Raw genomic sequence first — 21,858 nt, 5'->3', positions numbered from 1 at the left:
AATATCAATGTGTTATCATAAACATCAAAGACACAAACAAAAATTCATAAACAAGACAACTTAAACCAAGACACCTGAAGATTCTTCAATGAAGTCAGTATTTTTTGTAAATATTAAAGACAGACATTTCATAAGTAGCAAAGACTTCAAATAAGGTCTTACATCAATGACGAGAAAAATATTGAAGACGAAGACAAAACACGTTTGTGAACAACAAAGACACCAATGTGATTCCGAAAACACCAAAAGAAAATGTAACACTTAACATCAGCAAAAACAAGCTAATACACAATTTGTACACATCAAAGACAAGTATTTGTTTTCATTAACATCAAAGATGTGTACAAGTTTGCATCTTTATGTGAAATTAATAATAATAAAAAAAGCCCCTACACACACAAAAAAAATGTCCACTAACAGGCACTTTTGCAGTGGAAGAGAAAAGCAGGGTGGATTGATGAAGGGGCGCTCAAGTCGAACGCCGCACCGCAAACAAATGTAGGCCACGTATTCCGCGGGGAGAGGATCAGCCGTCAGGAAGACAAGCAACGACTTTCTCGGCGACACAACGCCCGGATACATAACAAAGAGTAAGGAGCTCTCGCATGCTGCTTCGCGGGGAGAAACCTTACGCAGATTAGAAGCTTTTTAATCACTCTGCTGTTAAGGGAAGCTCAGCTGCTTCATTACATTCTCAGAGAAAATGGGCCATGCAAGTTGAATGAAGAAAGAGAGCGTAGACCTCCGCCAAGGCTCATCATTAAATAGTACATCTTCACAGACAGCTATTTCCTGAATTTTCTCATTAATAGTCATGCATTATTCAATTCGATTCCCATTAAAAACGGCTATTTTGAAACGCGAACAAGCTCAAACTGTCAACTGTGTCTTGTTTGAGAAAAATATCTGCTCACATGATGAAACAGCATCATGTCGCACAACTTTGATTGGTGACTGAAATAGTTCGAAATTGCAGATTTAAATCCTGGATTATGCGGGATTAAATCGTACGGTTGCCCGCAAAACCCCCCGTGCTGCAATCTCAAGATGTATTTATCTGTTGGATGTCAATTTGAACTTCAAAATACTTCCCTGGATCCAAAAATGAAAATCACATTTTGATGATACTGGCAGAGAGATGATGGAGTTGCAAGTCATTCTGGCAGAGTATCAGTGATTTCATTGTAGCTGCTAACAAAGCACGGGCTTTCCCTGTTTGTGTGTACAAACGCTTCAGAAGGCTTTTTTTGGGCCTCATTGTGAAGTTAGTGCTGAACTGATCATCTGCCAAATCACACGACTGAAAACCATTCACACACACACACACAATTCAGAGTCTTCAATAAATGTTTTGTTTCTGCCCCGAAAACATCAACGACACATATGTCATGTCAAAAACTGCAAACAAACCTGAGTCATCAACAAGCTGGACGTCAAAGACAAATAAGAGTTACGTGAATAATGAATGCAGTTCAGTCTTTTGGCAAACATTGGGGACGATTTAAACATAGAACAAAAACAACATACCGTACATATAAAATATAAATCAATGACACATACAAAAGACAAGTCTTCAGCAAATATTTTTGTAAAGATCAAAGATGTAGAAACGTTTGTCTTCTTGAAATTATACAATATTTGCAATCATCATAGAGGTCTGCGTACATGATTTAGTAACGGACAAAGACAATTTACATTTCCATCTCACAAAAAACATTATATCATATAGGCAGGAGGGAATGGACACGTGTGACTTGTTAGCAGAGGTGTCCAGATACGAATCTTCCTTTTTTTTTTTTTTTTTTTACAGCTCGTGACATTGCACTGCAATGGCTGTCCATATAACTCAGCTATCACTGCCATGACGATAACACGGATGGATGTGCTTGTTAAGACAATAACGTCAGCCTCCTGGTATCAAGAGTTACATCAGGCAGACACATTATTATTATTTTTTTTTAGATTTGTAGCACAAATGTGTGAGTCATACAGATTTAAGAAGCACCATTACTCGCCATCAATTTAATAAAAAAAAACTAAAAAAAAAACTGGAATGTCTTTGTGACATTTGCCCCAAACATCTGAACACAATGTAACATGCATGGTACAGGTTTATGTGAACATCAAAGACACCTCTTCTACTAAATCTCAAAGACACTTTTGAATCTTCAACACATCCCACATACGAGATGATTTCCTGTCTTCCAACAGAACTAACACTGTTTACATAAACATCAAAGACACATATGTGATTTTTTTTTGTAGCCCACAATGGCAATTTCGTCTTCAACGAACCTTAGGCTACATACTTTTGTAAACATCAAAGACACATGATTCTGTAAAGACAATTCTGCGGTATTCAGCTAACGCAACTATTCGAAACATCAGAAGCGTTTATGTGTTTTCCTAAAACGTCAATCAAAACGTTTTACTCTGTTCTAGCCCAGATGACTCGAAGGAAAATGGCGGACAACAGTCTGAACTGGTCGCCGGTCATTCCCAGTGGGGTTGTGAGCGACACACAATTTGGCTATTGATCTCAGGCCCACTTGATGTAAGTCATCAGTCTTTACTACACTCAACAAAGAAGAAGTCTTTACAAACATCAAAGATGTGTTTGTGTATCAACAATGAAGACAATTTAGTCTTCAAACAAACCAAACATTATTATTTTCAGAAACACGCGAAATATTTTTTTTGTAAAAATCAAAGACACATACATAAGTTGATAAACGACAGAAGCCATTTAGTTATCAACTAAACCAGCATGTGTGGTGCCAAAGCCAAGGAGACGCAGGAAGTGTGTCGCAAAAGACTTTACTAAACATTACTCAAACACCAAACAGGAAAAAACTTAATGTACGTCACTCTAAATCCTTCCCCCTCAACCCACTTAACAAAACATTAGTTCCATGGGGGAATTATGTCATGAGCACCACACATGCATGTTTTAAACACCAAAGATATGTTTGCATCAAGACTGAAGACAATTTTAAAGCCTCAATTTCTGCTAGCAAACATTTTGTAAACATCAAAGGGCATAAGTGATTTAATAAATTCTTCTACATAACCAACATGTTTTAAGCTCCAAAGGCCTGCACGTGTTTGTGTCAACATTCAAATCATTATAATGTTTTTGGTGAACGTCGAAGACACATTTTGGTTGCGTGTACTTCCACTGTGTTTATGCTGTTTTCGGGCCATCTTGTGGCAGCTTTGTTGTCAAGGAACTGTGCTCAAGTGACATGAGGAGCTTCGTATATTGCTTTGCCGCCATCTTGTGTAATCTAAAGGCAATTACCAACCTTTTTTCATCATTCAGAGAAGGACTCAAACACTGTAGTCATTAAATAATGAACCATCCAAGTACTGAATGTCGGAAATAAAAACGTGTAACACTTGACTTGTTTTGTCATCTTTTAATAGAAAACCAAAGAGTAAACAGACATGTATGCGTACAGTCTCTTTGTCTTTTTCTGACAGCACTAGAAAATGTTCATGAAAGTAGGGATGCGGGGGACTTTCAAAATACAGGACCCCCAACCACCTCAAAAACAACTGTGATGAAATGTTGGTTTCGTATATTTGCACAGTAACTCATACCCGCCTGTTTTCATTGTCATACAGCCATTTGCCATTGCAACTAATACACATGCGTTTCTCGATTATTGCCTTTGATTAGTTTATAGACATATTCTCTCTTTTATAGACATATCCTTTCTTTTTTTGTTTTAAATATCCATTTCTATCAAAATTAGTTGTTCATTTGTATACCGTTTAACTTTCTTTGATCACAAACATCACAAATAGTCTAGTCTACGACATTCTGAGATACTCACGGGAAGCGCCGTCCCGTCACGTGGCATCACTACAGCGACCACCTTGAACTCTGGGGGTGGTGGGAGAGTTTAACATTGGCTCAACCTCTAATCGAGGACAGCGGAGGGAGGGGGCCTCGCGCAGCAGTTGGGCCGGCGCACGTTCCGCAGCATGGACCGAAAGGGGTTGTGCTGTCTCCGCTTGCTCTTCTTGCCCGCCCTTGGAGAGTCCAGGCCGGTGATGGACTTGCGGAAGGAAGTCTGGGCGATCAGTTTTCGCTCCTGCTCCTTGATCTTGCACTGCAGGTGGCTCTGGATGGCGAAGCCCAGCGATTCGGGGTCCACGGACGCGCCGTAGACCTCCCAGGTCATACCCTGCTCATCCCAAACCACATCGTGGACGCTCTTCCGCGTCTGCTTCTCGTCATCGCTTCCCTCATCTTCTGTCTGCTGCTTGCCAGAATTGGCCTCAGTTCCCGGGTCGTTTCTACCTTTTGCTTCCTCAAATTTGGATGACGTATTTGTGGTTGCGGATAGGTTGATCTGGGCTGTAACCGCCTCGTCTGCAAATTCGGACTTGGTGGTGACATCCGTCTTTTGAGATTCTCCTAATTTGCTCACAGGTATTTCCACCGTATTTCTGTTCTCTGGCTCCTTGCGATTACCGTGCTCGATGTTGATCTGATACACCGGTTGGATGCTGCTGAGAGTCGGGGCGCTTTCTTTAGGCTTCGCCCCCAGCTTGGAGCCGACTGCGGCGGCGGGACACATTTCTGCCTCAACGGTGAGCCTCTCTGTGGTTGCCGGCGACCGCTTATTCATCTCTTGGAAGCCCAAACTACCATCGGCCTGGTAGACGACAGTGAGGCTCTGTGCCTCCTCGAGGGTGGCGGCATTCAGCCGGAAGGGCAGCAGGCTTGGGCTGGTGGACACGGCCTTGCAGCTGGTGCTAGCGACCGCCTGGACCTCGGCGTTGCAGCCCCACTCGGCCGTGGTGGAAGGCAGTCGAGGGGAGGTCATGGTGGAAGCCTCCCTGTAGAGCTTACAGTGAGGCTCGGTCTGTCTTTCCTGATGTTCCTGGACTTTTCCCGTCACCTGAGGCAAAGATAAGGAGTCCGTCTTCAAGGGTGCTGGCTGGTGTTTGTCTATGGATACTTGGTCAATAGATAATTTCTCTACAGATACTTTGTCTACAGATACTTTTTCTATGGATACTTTGTCCTGGCTGTTGGACGAAGACGAAGTCGAATTGAGCAAGGGTGCCGTTTCCGTGCTTTGCTTGAGCTCAGGTGGCTCTTGAAGAGAAACGGAGTGTTTCCGTTTGTGACCAGGCTCCTTGGGACTCGACTTGTCCTTGTCTTTGTGAACTGACGCGCTCCCCGCAGCCGCTTCTTTATCCGGTTCAGGCGCTAGGTGACTTGAGCCGTTATTATGGTTTGATGAGATATTCCGTGCCGAGGTTTTGACGGTAACCTCGTCCTTGGATGATTTTACTTGGCAGCCAGGACTCTTACAATCTTTGTCATCAGCCAGGTTTAACATGTTGCTAATGTTAGCGTTAGCATCTCTAAGCTCTCCCACTTCAGCCGTACCTTTGCTGGACATGTCCACAGTCTTCTTGAGGGTGCTAACGGACACTGCCGACGCAGTCTGATCTTGTTTGCGACCAGGTGATGTGCAACAAACTTGGGAGGGTTTCAAATTGGGATCTGTGGTCCAGTTGGCGTTAGACTCCTTACTGGCCAGCGTGTCCGCCGCAGCCACCTGAGGCACCATCTGGACGGTCACTGTCCTTTTTGGGTTGGATCCCATACTGGTCGGATGCGTTCACGCTGGAACTGCTGTTGTAATCCAAATGTGCACTCTCCTACAGCAGGAGAAAAAGCAGCAGCCATCATTGAGAGCTCTTTACAAACACAACCAAACTAATGTCAATGACCAAAAAAATGTACACCCAGAGCCGATTCACGTCTCCACTGGGAGTAAAATTGGATTTTAGGGCCCTTGATTTCTGCCAATAACATCGACGACTGATCATTAATGCACCAACGACGAACTTGTTGCTACAATGTTACACTACAGAAGAAGGGGATTATTAATTAATTTACGTAACATACCAGATTGATAAAGCACTAAGTGAGATACTAAATAAGTGCGGCCGACAAAGTAACAAAAAATACATCTGTATAATGTGAACTTGTTGTAAATTTATTTTACTATGTTACATCGTGTTACTCTGTTCTTCCTCTACTAATAAAAAATAAAATAAAATCATGTAATAATATAAAATTATGTCTTGACTCAGTAAATGTTAGGAAACACTGAGTCGTCACACTCCTTTTTTTAATGTTACTGGAGGTACCATTCTCGTTAGCGGCAATGCGTCATTCAGTTGTCAGCTGTTGTTGCCATAGAGACAGATGTCAATAAACATTAGCGTAAGCATGACTATAATCTCGCCAGACACTTATTAGGAACACCAGAGATTCAATACAAGCCCTACAGTATCAATGATTCTACATTTACTGAGATAACAGTGCTTGTTTTTTTTTTATTTATTTTTTTTTTTTATATAGTCAAAGGTATTTATTTATTTATAGAACATAAACGATACAAATTAACACAACACGCCAACATGCTCCTGCCTGAAAAGCTAATCAAGGTTTATTTGTAATTTCAATGTTCGCAAAAGATAAAATCATTTACTTTTTATTTTTTACCTAGACTCTGCTATTTGCTGAAAAACCTCACATATTCTAATTTTTTTGGTGCTCTTTCTGAAACACCCTTCCATGCCTCAAGGTGGAACCAAAGTCCAGTCTAAATAGGAAAGTAGTGCAGGTGGTCAAAGGGAGTTGAAGTGATATATCTCGACTAACGGTAAGCTCAAACGACACACAACTTTTATTGGTGATCTTGATGGTCGCTATATCAGACTACCAGATAAATTTGTTCTTGGACCAAGCGGGTGGCCCACACTAAGTTTGACATCGATCAGAGCTTGCTCGGTCATCGCGTGCTGCCGCCAAAAGCATGGTCCGATGGCACAAGTCGCCAGGGTGTTTTCAACAGCAGAATAAAAACATGAACACGGACGGATATGGGTTTTAGTTTGCAACGTTGGGATTACGTGAGATGTGCATCAGGGCCAACAGAAATGAACGCAACTCTAACCTCGGAGTCTGCACATTAGAGTGCCATGGAAGATCATTTGGTTTGCAGCCCAAACTGACAAATTTCACTTAATTGGTGGATAGATAGATAGATAGATAGATAGATAGATAGATAGATAGATAGATAGATAGATAGATAGATAGATAGATAGATAGATAGATAGATAGATAGATAGATAGATAGATAGATAGATAGATAGATAGATAGACAGACAGACAGACATCACTAATTCATTACATTGACGACGTTGTAATAACACAAACACCATCAGTTTTCCAGTTACCATCAGGATGGTCACACAACACGCAGGTGCCTGAGCGGGCAGACAATTGAATCGTTTGTGTTTGCCCTCCCACTATTCGTGCTCTCGTCTGTCACCACGGTGCAAACATTGATGGGGAAACACATCCTCATTGCCTTTACATACGTTCGGCGTCAATTTCATTCAATTAGGAATTAGGCATTGTGTTGCTGCTGATTTGCTGCAAGGGCAATTCACGCCACAAATATATTTATCAATGTGATTATTATTATTTTTTTTTTTTTTTTAAGGTTTGACCTTGCGGGTGCAAGCTGCGAAATAATAAAAAGCACGGTGCTATTGCGGCGTGTGTATTAGGGGTATGGAAATAAGATAAAGGGGGTCGCTTACCTTGACGGGGGCGCTGCGGTTGACGCATCCGTGTCAGGGAGAGATGAGGAGGCTTGAAGAAGCCCTCGCATGAATATGGAGACTCACGCTCAGTGACATGAGCCACGCCCTCCCTCTGCCTACCAGGAGCCGTCCTCGTCCCCCCCACCCTTTTTTTTTTTTTTTTTTGTGGGGATGCTCCGCACACAACTCAATACAAACTGCAGTGAGTCGCCACTAAATAAATAAATAAATAAATAAATACAGTGGGTTGCTGGTCGAGTGTGTGCACGGCGCATCAGAGTAAACAAAAAAATAATGTGATGAATGGATGAGTAAGTGGGACCAGCAGCTTCATTCACCTGCACTAGATTATATCATGACGTGCAAATTGTGCAAATAATGTCACACACACACACACACACAAAAAATGCACTTTATGACTGAAAGGTGCGGCACCTGAAAATTCTGCAGTGTTCTGCAATGTTTTACCATGAGTTTGAAATGATATTAAATTGTTTTAGGATCATACTTTTCGGTTTCAACTATCAATATACGCAAAAATAAACCTTTAAAGATTCGGGACGTCGCAAACTTGGTCCTTATTGTTTGTATGATGAGTTGTTCAGGATGTAGCCTACCACTTACTTACTTACAATTCTCCACCAAAGTCAGCTCCCCTATAATAACCCTAATGAGAACAAACAATAATGAAAATCATGGATGGAAGGAAGGTCACAGTGTCAGGAGACAGGTACATGAAAACAAATAAAGGAATACGTCTCATAAAGTGCAACGATTTGATTCAACGTGCGCACACACGCACTTGTCCACTTGCAATGAAACGCAACAAGACGGTCCCATGGCGGCATCTGGCGGCCCGTATGTGAATTGAACTGGAAATAGTCAGCTGCATGCAAATGAAACCCGTATCCTCTGGTATCTTATTGTAAAGGCAGCTGCTAGCTCGCGTGAGTGTTTTGCTAGTAGCCAAGTAGTTACTGAAACACTCAGACTGGAAGCTCTAGACTGGAAGCACTCAACAATATTTAACACTGGAAAAGGAGAAGGAAAAAAAACTACCTAACAGTTACCAATACCAGTTTCCTCGTTAAATTTGTACGGCGTTGCTACCGAACGCAGCCTAATGCACATGTATCTTTGTTATTTTAGATTTTGCTGTTCCCAGCCATTAATTTTGTCGACACTTTGCCCCTACTAGCTTAGCCTCGCTGGACGTAGTCAGGTCAAAGGCATCACTTCCGGTAACACCAGCTGCAGCAGAAAGTGCTGCGATGGCCGCGAAGACGTCCTCTTGCTGCAAATTACGCTAGCGTTTAAGCAGATTCGTCGACTGAATGCTAGTTCAGGATTAGTTTGGGGCGCGTTAACTTTTTTTATTTGTACGAGAATAAGAAGGGTAAGACAAAGTCAATTTAACTGTGACTATTCAAGCAGTTAACCGAGTAGGCGAAGCTAACTACAGTTTTGTTTGCCACAGTGGCAACCTGTTGTCCGGACGACGCTTTCGTTGTCAGAAATTGTGTACGAAGTTCTTTTCTCGTGAGGTCACACAATTGCTGCTGTTGAAGCGCAGTGGAAGTGATCGTTTATTTGTATTTTTCGAGATCATTGGTGTCAGTCTCAATGTTTGTATTTATGCTAACCTCGGAACCTAACTTAAATTTGCTGCGCATGCTCACATTGTAACAAATACATTTAATAGCTAACATTTTAACGCGCGTTGTTGTTTTAACGCCGGGAATATTATTGTTTGATAGTAAAAAAATAAAATAAAATAAATAATATCCGCCATGTTAAATTAGCCACTGCGCATGCTCACTTCTGCTCCAAATATCACTTTTTTTTGTTGTAGTGACTTATGAATGAAATTAATATTTCAGCACAAAAAATTGTTTTAACGACAGAAATATTACTGCTTAATAATACACACAGGAGCAAAATTAATAACTAACAGTCCATGTTTAAATTGGGAATAATAATTGCAATTGTGTGTGTGTGTACGTACAAGTTGTTTAGTAAAGTATTTTCCTCTGTTGGCATTGCAGGAAGTATGCTGGGGTACATTTGGCAGTACGTGTACACGACCTACTTGAGGTACTGGCTCAAGTGGCTCATCAGACAGGCAACAGGGACGTGCGAGCTGCAGAGGATATGCTCGGGATATGGGCCAGGGGCAGCCAGAACAATAAATACAGGTTGGAATAATAGTTACAGTTATACTGTATATCGCTGATTGCATCACCATCATTTTTCAATAAACTAAAAAATGTGAAATTGACCAAATTTGGGCATTGGTTTTACACCGATGCTAGCGATTTTTGTTTAATTTTTATTTTATTCATTTATTTTTTAAGTTAATATCTTACGGTTATCTCTGTTACATTGCAGAATACTCCCTGAGGTCGTCAAAGAGCAAGGTGAGCAGATAATCTATATCTTGCTAGGCATCAAGACTTTCGTTCTTAGTTAATCTTAGATAATACTACATGCCATGTAGTACGTGGCATGGTGGGAGCCTTTCAACATGTCACAACAACACAATTATCAGTGGAGCAAAGGTCTGCACTGTAAACAGAATTATCCTGATTTGTTTTGTTTGGTGTCTTGTTACCCTTTGCTTTGAAATTAGTATCCAATGAGCTAAAAATGAATCAAGGTGCTTGCATGTATGCTCACTGAATCTTACTTTAGGTAGTTTTGTGCACTCTATCTGTGCATTCACTCAGTCGATATTTCCACTTCTGTCGTCTCCAGTTGATTTCGACAAGCAGCAATTTCCTTTGTGTTTTACATCAATTCTTCTCCCTCTGCAGCTTCTGCGAGGTGCCGTGGAAAGCAGCGAGGAGCACTTAGAAAAACATGTGGCGCAAATAATGAAGGAGAAGAACATCAAAGTGGATACAAATCCCCTGTAAAGCCACACTCGTTAGGAAACTGATCAGTCAAGTGTCTTTAGGATTAAATAACATTCTTCCTTCTAGTTTCAAAGAAAGCCTGCACACGTCGCTCCTGCAGATAACGGGATACAAGAGCCTGTACGTATCCGTGGAAAACGTCAGGAAGGAAGCGTTCTGCCCAGAGAACCCTCAACATGAATCCATGCTGTTGAAGGTGTGTACAGGATGAAAGAATGGGCAAATAATCCACTCTGGCGTAGTGTTGACACAATACCAAATTTTGTGACTTCAAAACTGTGCTTTCATCAAGCACCTTGGTTCCAATATTGTAATGATACCAAAGTATAAACGAAAACATCACCAAAAGCACTGCAATCAAAGATGACAAAACATGAAATGTCAAATTTGTAGTAATTTTATTCAAATTCTAAATCAAATTGGTCAGTGGAGAAAATTAACTAAAAATTTCAAGCAATTATTTATATTTATTTAAATCGCACATTTTTGTACCTGCTCTAAATATACATAAAATATTTTTCAAGTTTTTACAATGTAATAACCTCATTTATTATTGCTTCATTTAAAATTCAAGCCCAACAAGAAACCACAGATGGCCATGTTTACCTGAATGTAAACTTACTGACATGTGGTGTCCAACTTTACTTCCCCCCAAAAAAGAATTTAACTACTGTAAAACATAAAACAACAACAATAATGTAGCGTAAGCAGGATACACGCATACCTATTTCTAAGAATCTTTAACAGATGTTTTTAAAATGCTTGCATTCTCAAAGTCTCGTAAAGAACACTGAGGTCGTTCCGCCACGTAACGGAAGAATTCAATTGCGCCACCCTCAGCTTTGGGAGCTGCTCATGCCGCGCGTCAAGCTGCAGTCCCGGGTGACCAAGCAGTGGGGGGACATCGGCTTCCAAGGAGACGACCCCAAGACGGACTTCCGAGGAATGGGAATGCTGGGCCTCACAAACCTCCTGTGAGTGACATCTCCGGCGTGAAAGAAATCTCACAGACATTTTGCAATCTGTTCTGCTAACATGACTGTTTTTCTTTTTTTTTCTTTCTTTGTTTCCTTCCAGCTTCTTCAGTGAACACTACACAGAAGAAGCTCGCCAGGTCCTGTCTCATGCCAACCACCCCAAACTGGGGTGAGGCACAAGCCCCTTTCATACTGCAATTCTAGCATCAATTTTGTCTGAACTGTGTGAGAAAGTCTACAGTGTGCATTGGAGCACCTTTTCCCACTTGCTGTAAAAGCCCTCACATCATATCTGACGTGTATTCCAGGTACTCGTACGCCATCGTGGGGATCAACCTGACCGAGATGGCGTACAGCCTGCTGAACAGCGGCGCTCTCAAAGCTCATTTCTACAACACGGTGCCGGGTGCCCCCCAGCTACGACATTTCCATCAGCTCTACTGTGAGTACACCAAACAGACAGACAGCAAATGAACCATCATGTGACATATCATTTGTGGAGGGGAAAAAAATGCAGGATGTCTGCCATTTTTTGTGGGATGACAAACGCAATCCTCCTTTATATACAGTATCATACAATTTTCAGGGGGATAAAAAAAAAAATGCTAGTGCAGCATTTTTATGCTGGTCAATAGCCCAGTCTGTAATCCGCATACAAAAGAAACAAAACAAAACAGTGCTCTGTAATTTCGTTGGAGATAATATAGCGTTGCATATTGTTCTGTGAAAAACACTTACCGGTATATCATTTTTTTTAATTTATTTATTTTTTTACGTTTTTGGATGTCTGCATTCAGTTTCATCCCAAAAACATTAAAAAAAAGGAAAAAAAAATGGACATATGGGTTTTAAGTCATTTTTTTCCCATTTTTTTTTATTTCAAAATGTAAAGAAAAAGAAAAGAAACAAAAAATGTGTTGTTCACATAGTGGCAATATACAATTTTTGGTTGGAAATGTTTTGTGTCTTCTTACATTTTTTTGTGCAATAATATGGTATCGCACACTTTTCAGGGGAAGAAGGGAACTAGTGCAGTTTTTGTGCATGTCAGCCATTTTTTTCCTGCAAAGTTGGAAAATAGCCCGGTGTCCATCATCTGTATACAAAAAGCAGTGAGCTGTAAATTTATGATGATAAAAGGGAATTCACATGAACAATTTTTCAGTAAAAATTGCATTTCAAGCGGAACTTGCCGGCCATCTTTGTGGAATACTGTAAAATCTAAATCTGTGCTTTGTTATGCAAAACTAGTCCTCTTATGGTATAATATAAATAGTTTGTGCTATATTCCATGTCTTCACCTTATCATGTTGGCCATTTTTTTTATGGACTGCCGATAAATATCCCAGCGTCTGTGACTGAAAGCAGCAGTGCAGTTTGTATTGAGTTTTGCTCGTCTCCCAATCCAGGCTACCTGGCGTTTGAGTTTGATAAATTCTGGCTGGCGGAGGAACCTGAAAGCATCATGCTGTTCAACCAGTACAGAGAGAAGTTCCACCATGTCATCCGGACCCTCCTGGAGGATCCCCGAGTATCACTCACTATGAAAGCCACGTCTTAAACCTTACACTTCACCAGGAGGAGGGAGCGCCAGCCAGGAAGCAGACTGAACAAGCACAAATCTCTGGAAATTAGAGGTAACAGCCATAATATGATGATGATGATGACGATGATGATGATGATGATGATGATTAGGGTCCAAAGACACTTTAGCAGTGGAAAATGGTATTCATATTTTGGTCAACTAAACAATAATAAAAATAATACATAGAATAGAAAATAACACTTAGTTGGCCATCTCAGGATTTTGATATTTATGTCCGGAATATTGTGACAATTTTTATTTTATTGTTATTTTTTAGACCTATTGTACGCATCCTCTCTGTGCATTCATCCTGTTGGGATCTAAACTGAACAATAAAGGCACGCACGCAGCAGAGTGTAAAAGAGGCTAACTTTGTTTATATTATATAGTATTCTTCATATAAACAACTTTTACATGTGAGTACTATGAACATTTGGGCAGATTTGGACATCTTATTAAAGTGCAAATGTCGCGGGCTCAGTTGGAGGCGTCGAAGCGCTTCTTGGTCACCATCATGGCACGTTTGATTTGCTCGAAGGAGACGAACATGACAATGTTCCACGAGCCGAGCCTCAGGAAGGACGGCACAAAGCTAAAAAAACAAAAGGGAAATTTATTGGATGGTAGGGTAGAGGTTAAATTGCAATCTTTATTTTTATATATTTTTTCTTTCAATTCAGTGCACTCGTAGAAAAACCGACACAAGTAGAATGACGTAGGTGCTGTACTAGAACAAAAGTCTTACTAGTGACATATTTTTCCTCTGCTGTAAAGGCACATTATGATGGTATGATAACTGAGCAAAAATATCACGGTATTAAAATTTGATTTCTAAAATGAAATTTTATCTGAGTAAATAAAAACAGCATTTTCCCCCATTGAACACCATCTATTTTATTTTTATATAAAATATAGAATATTTGGTGCAAAAGTAAGAAACTTTAAATAAATAAATAAATGTTAACATAATTATTTTTCAATTCTTAGTAAGTCACAGTGCCCCATCACTGGTGAGCTATTTTTAGAATAGGTTTACTCATGTTGTCCTTGGGGCTAACAAGTACCCACTGGCATCATTATTTTATTATTTTTTTAATTAATTTTGGACAGTGCACGAATCAGCAGTGCCTTTTGTCACTTTAAGTTAGATGAAGAACGTTCGCCAGCAGTTTTAATGCCTTTTCTTGTCCAAGGACATTTTGTACATACTAAAAATGTCCTTGCGTACAAGAAAAACTTTCCGAGCCGCTTTGCGACCTTGAACGAACTCTGACAAAAACAATGGACATTCCTCTCCTTGCAAACATTTGCTGCTCAGTGGGACACAACAGCATCCCACCTCCTGGTGGCCAAGGCAGGCATTGCCAGCACAATTTAATGAATTAAAACTCTTTACTACTGTACCACTAGAAGCGTGCAGATGTCAACTAGTGCACAGTTTTGTGTCACTAATAAAAGTAGTTGAATGACTAGGTGCTAGTTGTTTTACTAGCGCGCAGAATTGTCTTAATAGTGAGGACAAAGAGCATACTAGTCCATGATAATCCAGCGTTGTCGTAGGTTATGGACTTGGCAAACTCACCCCTTGTAGAAAGCCGTTGGCCCCTCTTTGGTCAACATGGTCCAGGCGCAGTTGATAGCGCTGCGGTACTGACCCGGCGGCGAGTTCATGTACCTGGTCTTCACCACGTCCACCGGGGAGGCGATCACCGTGGTGACGAAGCCGGCGCCGAAGGCCGACACAAAGTGACAGGGCAGGTTGTCTGTAGGGAGGGGGGGGGGGGGGGGGGGGGGGGGGGATGGAGAACACCAGTCTTGATAATCTTATCAGCCGGAGGGCGTGAGAGCCCGCAGCCAATGGGCTGCCTCCGTGCGTGCGTCACCTGACATGAGCTTGTGTCGAAGGATGGCTTCTTTGATGAGGTCGTACGTCACCAGCTCGGTGCAGTTGACCAGCGCGTTCCTCGTGATGTTGGGCAACGTCCCTGCGGCGACAAGACCGTTTCGTGAATCCCCCAAATCGAATCGCTCTCATTTAAAGGCCGTAAGTGTAAAAAACAGTAAATATATAATACATGTCAGGAAAATATATAGTTAAGTAGAATGGAAATACTGTATATGCAAATTAGATTTGCAATCAAAATAATAATGTTAAAAGTGGGCGTTCCAAACTATTGCTATCAATTTGAATGATGCTTTGAATGAGGTATGCTTTCCTTTTGCATTAATTGTCAGAATGATAATAAACATTCAAACATTGACAGTGCAGAAACATCCATCCATCCATTTTCCGAAGTAACAAAATAAATACATTAATTAAAAAATACATTTGCTAAAATAAATATTGAAATTTATTATCTGCTTTATTAGTCCCACTTTAGTATTTTTTCCTCTTGTTTTTCTTGGATTACATCCATTGAATTTTTGTCAGAAATAGGAAAACTGAGGGTTCCCTACTTATGTTTGAAAATCTTGTTTTGAAAAATGCTGATTGATTATTGGATTTTTTTTTTTTTTTTAAACATTTTGTAGCTTTAAATGAAAGTGAATATCATAAAAGTGTATACTTTTATTATGTATTAAAAGTAATAAATAATTTACTAAGTGCTTTTAATATGGCAATAACTGTCAAATTGAGAATTAAAACATTCAAACTTACAGTAAACAATAAAAAAAAAATACAAAAAGTATTGTAATTTAATATCTTATCCAGTTTATTATTCACACTTAATTGTGTTTGTTTTTTTTGTTTGGGAAATTCTGGATTATCATAATATAATACAGCATTTTAATAATACCAAACAACACCATCTTGAGGTGTAAAAAGTTAATCAACCCAATTTAATTTAACTTACAATTACTAATAGTTGGATTTGTTTTTTTTCTGAAAGTCCACAGTTTGTGATTGAAATACTTGTAAGGTTTATTTAAAAAGAAGAAAAAAAAACAAACCTCTTCCTATCAGCCATTTTGGGTTTGAACTCATTGTTGGATGACCTCAAAAGCAGAGAGCTCTGATTGTTTATTTATTTATTTACCTTAAAATAGGAACCACTAAACATTTTTCAAATGTTGCAAAAGTTTGCAAGCATTTGTGCATCACCCACGTGACAAAATTCTACTGAGCCATGACCCAAAAACCAAGGTACCTGTACAGTCCCACCCCCAAAGCCGTGTTATTTCTGTACTCGTCAGAACGCACCTTTCCAGAGTCCGCGCAGTCCTTCGTTGCGGAAGATGTGTCTGTAGGCCTGCATGGTGCCGCTGTAGCGCCGCGCCACTCCGTCCAGGTTCATCTGAGCCTGGAACCTCACCTTCACCACATCGGTGGGCTGAGCGAACGACACCGCCATGGCGCCCGTCGTGCAGCCGGCCAGGATGCGTATCAGCACTCCGGCATCTGCGCCGAGGTTAATAATAGTTCATGACAGCTAACCAAAAGGGGGGGTGAAATATTGAAAAAATATTTTTGGCAACAAAATAAAATGAAAATGCTTTTAAAAAAAATAAAAAAATAAATAAAAAATAACTGAAAGTAAGTTACTTTTTATAAAATTAATAATTATAGCAAAAATATTTTTTCATCTTTATGAAATAATGGGGCTTATTAAAAAAAAATTGACTCATTTAGCCATTTTCAGTAGTAAGAAGTTAATATAAAATTTTGCCTGTAATTAATGTGATAATTATTTTTAATGTACAATGAATACCTTTGAAAACACATTTTGCCACTTGCTGTTGACTGAAGATGACGTCACGCATGCTCAGGAAACGGGTAATGACCAATCATGGCTCAGTTTGCTAATGTCACATGACCAAATCCAGAAAACAGGTAAGCCATGATTGGTTGTTTACTCAGCACCTGTGATGTAATTTTCAGGGGACAGCAAGTGGCAAAATGGGTTTTTAAAGGTATTCATTGTACATGAAAATTTGTTGTCCAATTAATTCCAGACAAATTAACTTTTTACTGCTAAAAATGGATAAATGTCAAGTATCCCTTTAAATGTCTTTTCTGTATTTCAGTTGTACATCCATACAGAAGAAGGAAGGTCAAACAGTTGTTGGAGAGTTGTAGTACTTAAAAAAAATAAAAATAAAACAAACAAAAAAACTCAACTTAAATGAAGCATTTAAAAAAAACTAACAAACCAATTCTAAAAACTATATGAAAAAATAAATTCAAAATAAAATAGTAACTATTTTGAAAATTCTTAAACTATTGTCATCTTTAAGGACCTTGTAAAAATCGATCCCAAAATGGCCCCTTTAAACCAAAATGGGAAACTTCCTGTCTCTTTTCGAGTATGAGTTCTTGAGACTTTTTTTGTGATCATCCTCATGCCCACCAAAATTCACACTCCCAAGTGAAACTGTCCCCGGGGGCTAAATTTCCAAACATTTCCGAGCTAATTTTAGCTTGACGTAGAAAAACGTACTTTCTTTTCCCCCGGTGTAGAAATCTCTGACGTTGTCGTAGAGGCCGATTCGCACCGAGGCGAAGCACACCTGCCGCTGCAGGCCGGCCACCAGCCCGTTATAGAGCGAGCGCGGGCCCTCGGTGCGGATCATGGTACTGATGGTCCCGAACACGCCTCTGTAGCGGATGGACTTGGCTTCCGCCGCCGCCACTTTTTTCTCGCCTTGGATCTGAACTTCACAAAACGGCTTTTGAGGACTCGTCGTAAACAAACACGCGAACGCGCAGCCGTTTATTTACCTGCAGTCTGACTTTGGCCGTGTCCAGGGGGAACGTGACGATGTCGCCGATGCACGCCGCCAACCCCGCGCTCGCCATCTTCACCCCTAAGGGAGGGGGCACGTCTGAGGGTTTTAGGCCGACCATGTCGCCCCACAATCTGGTGGTCACACACACACATGCGCGTTGTCGGTATAGCGTGACTAGTAGGGATGTATCAATTTCCAAATATCACGATATGAAGTACTTGCTAATTCAATCACACATTGAGTTCCTCCACATATTGACTCTATTCACAAGCATATTACTTTCTCCTTCATCTGACCATTAACGTGGGTTTTAAACTTTTTTTTTAAATGATTTTATTTTAAACATAGAAGGGCCAAAAGATGCCTTGTGAAAATTAAACTGGACTAAAAAACTGGCCACCAGAGGGTGCTAGAACTGCACAATTGGAAACCAACATGCCTTTTTGTTTTAAAGAAATGTGCTGCTTTTAATATGGTGACATGACAACGACGATATATTGTGGCAGTTTTAATATTAACGATATTGCCGTTATCGTTACGTCCCTAGTGACATAGCGGCAAGAGAGAAAATCCCAAAAATAACTGACACCTACCCAAAATGGTTTATATTCCACTACAATATGGCGCCAAAGCACTTTTTTTTTTTTTTTTTTTTTTTTGCAAGGCCCATAGACTATTGTGTTCTATTGCTATAAAAACATGGATTCTACCAAAAGAAAGATAAAGAGTCAGGAAAAAAAAAAAGTGTATTTGTATCGGTTTCCGTTTTGCAGCAATTAGCATTCGAATATAGCTAATTTTCATCATTATTCACAAATCTGTTTAAAACAGTGGGGGAAAGAGCTTTTTGCAACATGACCCTGGTTGATCTCTTATACTCTGCTGCCAACTGCTGGCCCTTTTTGTAATAACTACCATTGCTTCAAGCATTCTCTTCAGCTCAGAGGCTGCATCAAAGCCTTCTGTATTCTCTAGCATAAAAAACAAACAAACAAACATTAAAACGTATAAATACGTCTTTGGGATCAAATGAGTTAAATGTGCAAGAATTCATTTTGTGCATTTTTTCCCACAAAAAATGTAATATTGAGGTGATTGTCCTCCAAATCTGTACCTTCTCATATTGCAGTATATCAGACCATTTACCTAATATGATCAACTAAGCCATGTCTGCCATCTAATGGTGAATGGTGATATTACAACTTAAAACTTATAGTTAATGCAATTCGCTTTACGGAACCCTCAAATTTGCATATGGTTGTATTGTTTTCTTATCTTTTAATATTTTGGGATTTTTCTACATTACCCCCACATTCACACACAGCTTTTTTTTTGTTGTTGTTGTTGTTGTTGTGAATGTTCATCAGTGCTTTTTGGACAATTTATTTGGGGTTGTGAAAACAATTCAAATAAAAATTTGGGGCCTCCAAATTGCACATCTTATAAAAATAAGTAGACCCAGTAAGTGTACAGCTTGCGTAAATAGTGTAAAATTGACTTTCCTCTAAAAATAAAAAAAACACACACAGCCATTAATATGTAAACCGCTGGCAACAAAAGTGAGTACACCCTTAAAAACCCACCTGTAGGCGGCATTTTACTGTAAAGCAGTTATTCCCAACAAATATGTCTAGTGAGGTGTCAGATGTCATTAAATTTCATTAAATTGGTGCCAAAAATGATTTCTTTCCGACAAATAGTCATACTAAAAAAATGGAATATACTGTATATTTTAAATACTTATGTATGGATATATGACTGTAATGTTCTGTATCTTTGTTGATCTTGCTAAACGTCAGCAGTTTATAGTGACAGGCAGAACAATTAGATGCTCTTCCGCTAGGAATGAGGAGAACCAATTAACCTGCTGTTAACTGTTTGTTTGTTTATTTATTTATTTATTTGATAGTAATTTGGGTTTTTTTTTTGTGTCTATTTTTGTTTTTTTTTGTGGTTGTTTTTTTTAAATTGTTATGGTCATTTTAATATTTTTTGTCATCATGTTCAAATCGACATTCATTAATTCATACGGTACATCAACTGGTTGCCATTCATAAAACAGAAAACAAACCCACATTTCACACGTCAATTTGTCTTATCATTTTTAATTGAGTACATTTTGATGCCATTTTGTCTGGTGGTATAACCATGATTTGTTTCCCCTAATGTAATATAGTTCAATAAAAGTTAGAAAACCATTACAACATCCTGTAAAATAATGAACAGAAGTTGACTTACATGGCGTCAAATGTGGCTTCTTAGGTGTCGCCGGGCAGGATTAGCGGATTGTAATCCATAAAGGGCAGATAGGATTTGGTTTGGCTCCGTTATTTATGTATTTCCCCCCTCCGCCCCCCTCCGACGTCTTTATGATACACCGAGCGAGAGGCGTTGCTTTACTGTGTCCCCCGGAGTCAAAAGTCCAGCGACTGTCAAAAAGTCAATGTTCAATTGAGCGCTCTTCAAACAAACAACTTTGTCATAGGCCTCCCGCGACCCCCCACCAACAACATTATGCCTCCCCCCCTCCCCAACATGTCATCTGGAAATGTATACGACCTATTGCTAGCATGACAAGCAAAATAACTAATATTAACATTTATCAACGGATTTGTTATGATGTGATGTCCGCCTGCTAATTCTCCGTTCGTTTTCCCTTTCTGACGGCGCGTGCGGGGACATGGCGGCGACAAAGGTAAAAGTTGTGACTGAAGTTCACAGTGGAGCAGATAAGAACATTTTGCATCACGCTTTCATAACGCCTCGCGCCGCACGCGCATGTGGAAAAAACATGACATACGGCGGCCTAGGTTGACTCAAATGTCAGGAAAAGCCTCCTTGAACAGCGGAAGTTGATTTCTTTCGGGTTAATCCCAGGCTTGAGTGTGATTGGGTCGGTCTGACCACAGCCTCGTACCAGTTATGAGGGTGTGCACACTTGTGCAACCACACTATCTCAGCTGTTTCTTTTTATGTCCCCTCTCAAAAACGAAAGCTGTCCCCCCCCCCCTCAATTGATTAGTACAGTTTATAGATCACATTAATTGTCGATTAGGTTTCGAAATGATTTACCTTGGTCTCATTTTGCATTTGAACAGGGGTGTGTAGACTTTTTATCAGCTGTCCATGACAAACATGATTTACATGTAAGATGATAACGTTTCAATACACACGGCGTATCGTCGTCTATTTAGTACAGCGCACTACTGCCAGGGATTATTTTTATTAGTTTTTTTTTTTTAGTCCGTTAATAATTTGTTACTTTTTCAACAAATAATTTAATTTAGATTTTTTTTTTTTTTTTATACTCGTGTGTGAGATTTTTTTTTTTTTATGATTAAATATTTATTTGTATTTTTCTATTATACTAATGAATTTTAAAATATATCGTACCCATTACATAATAAACATCCGAAGGGGGAATATTAGTAATAAATAAATGATGTTCAAAGTAAATGTATCATTTTAAAATGTTTTTTCATGTTTCATATTTGTTGTTTTTAAAAACTAGTATTGTACTAGTATTGTTAGTTAATTGAGGAAATATTTTCTATATATATATATTTTTTTTTTTGATAAACTGAAATAGTCCTCTCTTGCAAAAGAGGAGAAAATGTTTGTACAGTATAATGGAAAAAATAAAATAAAAACAAAATTATAAACTAATGTATTTAATTTTATTATTAAGAAAATTTAATAACACAAATGTGTGAACAAATCATTGTTAAATTATTTTTAATTTACTAATTTACTATACTAACACTTATCTCATATAAAATATTATTATTAAAAAGCAACCACAAAAATCTTGTTGCCCACCAGACACGTTCTGCAAGCACAATTACTTGTACAAGCGGTAAGAACGCCACCTTGTGGACAAATTGTTCAATCGCAGACTTGTATTCGAGTAATTTGTTGGTTGTGGCGTGGTTGGTCGACACCAGACACGAGTTGACAGCGTTTAGACTGATAGCGTTCAATACATTTTTTAATCTAACAGTCAAGA

General features: G+C 39.5%; 3 protein-coding genes across 3 annotated transcripts; 1 reads left to right on the top strand and 2 right to left on the bottom strand.

The window, feature by feature from the left end:
• Nucleotides 1–3,425: 3,425 nt before the first annotated feature.
• Nucleotides 3,426–9,151, bottom strand: gprin3b (GPRIN family member 3b). The gene is made up of 2 exons (XM_077525600.1): nt 7,645–9,151; nt 3,426–5,685 (listed from the first exon to the last, which is right to left on the bottom strand). Exon 2 carries the CDS (start codon nt 5,628–5,630, stop codon nt 3,927–3,929), a length of 1,704 nt encoding a protein of 567 aa, XP_077381726.1. The 5' UTR covers nt 5,631–5,685; nt 7,645–9,151; the 3' UTR covers nt 3,426–3,926.
• On the top strand, nt 8,874–13,473 carry elmod2 (ELMO/CED-12 domain containing 2). The gene is made up of 9 exons (XM_077525603.1): nt 8,874–9,043; nt 9,693–9,842; nt 10,036–10,064; nt 10,461–10,558; nt 10,629–10,758; nt 11,403–11,536; nt 11,640–11,708; nt 11,848–11,981; nt 12,949–13,473. Exons 2-9 carry the CDS (start codon nt 9,698–9,700, stop codon nt 13,098–13,100), a joined length of 891 nt encoding a protein of 296 aa, XP_077381729.1. The 5' UTR covers nt 8,874–9,043; nt 9,693–9,697; the 3' UTR covers nt 13,101–13,473.
• A 6-nt stretch (nt 13,474–13,479) lies between these two features.
• Nucleotides 13,480–20,198, bottom strand: ucp1 (uncoupling protein 1). The gene is made up of 7 exons (XM_077525602.1): nt 20,091–20,198; nt 17,845–17,983; nt 17,564–17,774; nt 16,327–16,524; nt 15,008–15,109; nt 14,707–14,887; nt 13,480–13,716 (listed from the first exon to the last, which is right to left on the bottom strand). Exons 2-7 carry the CDS (start codon nt 17,968–17,970, stop codon nt 13,602–13,604), a joined length of 933 nt encoding a protein of 310 aa, XP_077381728.1. The 5' UTR covers nt 17,971–17,983; nt 20,091–20,198; the 3' UTR covers nt 13,480–13,601.
• Nucleotides 20,199–21,858: the final 1,660 nt, after the last annotated feature.

Source organism: Festucalex cinctus, chromosome 6, assembly GCF_051991245.1.
Source record: "Festucalex cinctus isolate MCC-2025b chromosome 6, RoL_Fcin_1.0, whole genome shotgun sequence".
Classification (NCBI taxonomy): Eukaryota; Metazoa; Chordata; class Actinopteri; order Syngnathiformes; family Syngnathidae; genus Festucalex; species Festucalex cinctus.
This window is presented reverse-complemented; position numbering and strand designations above follow the sequence as displayed.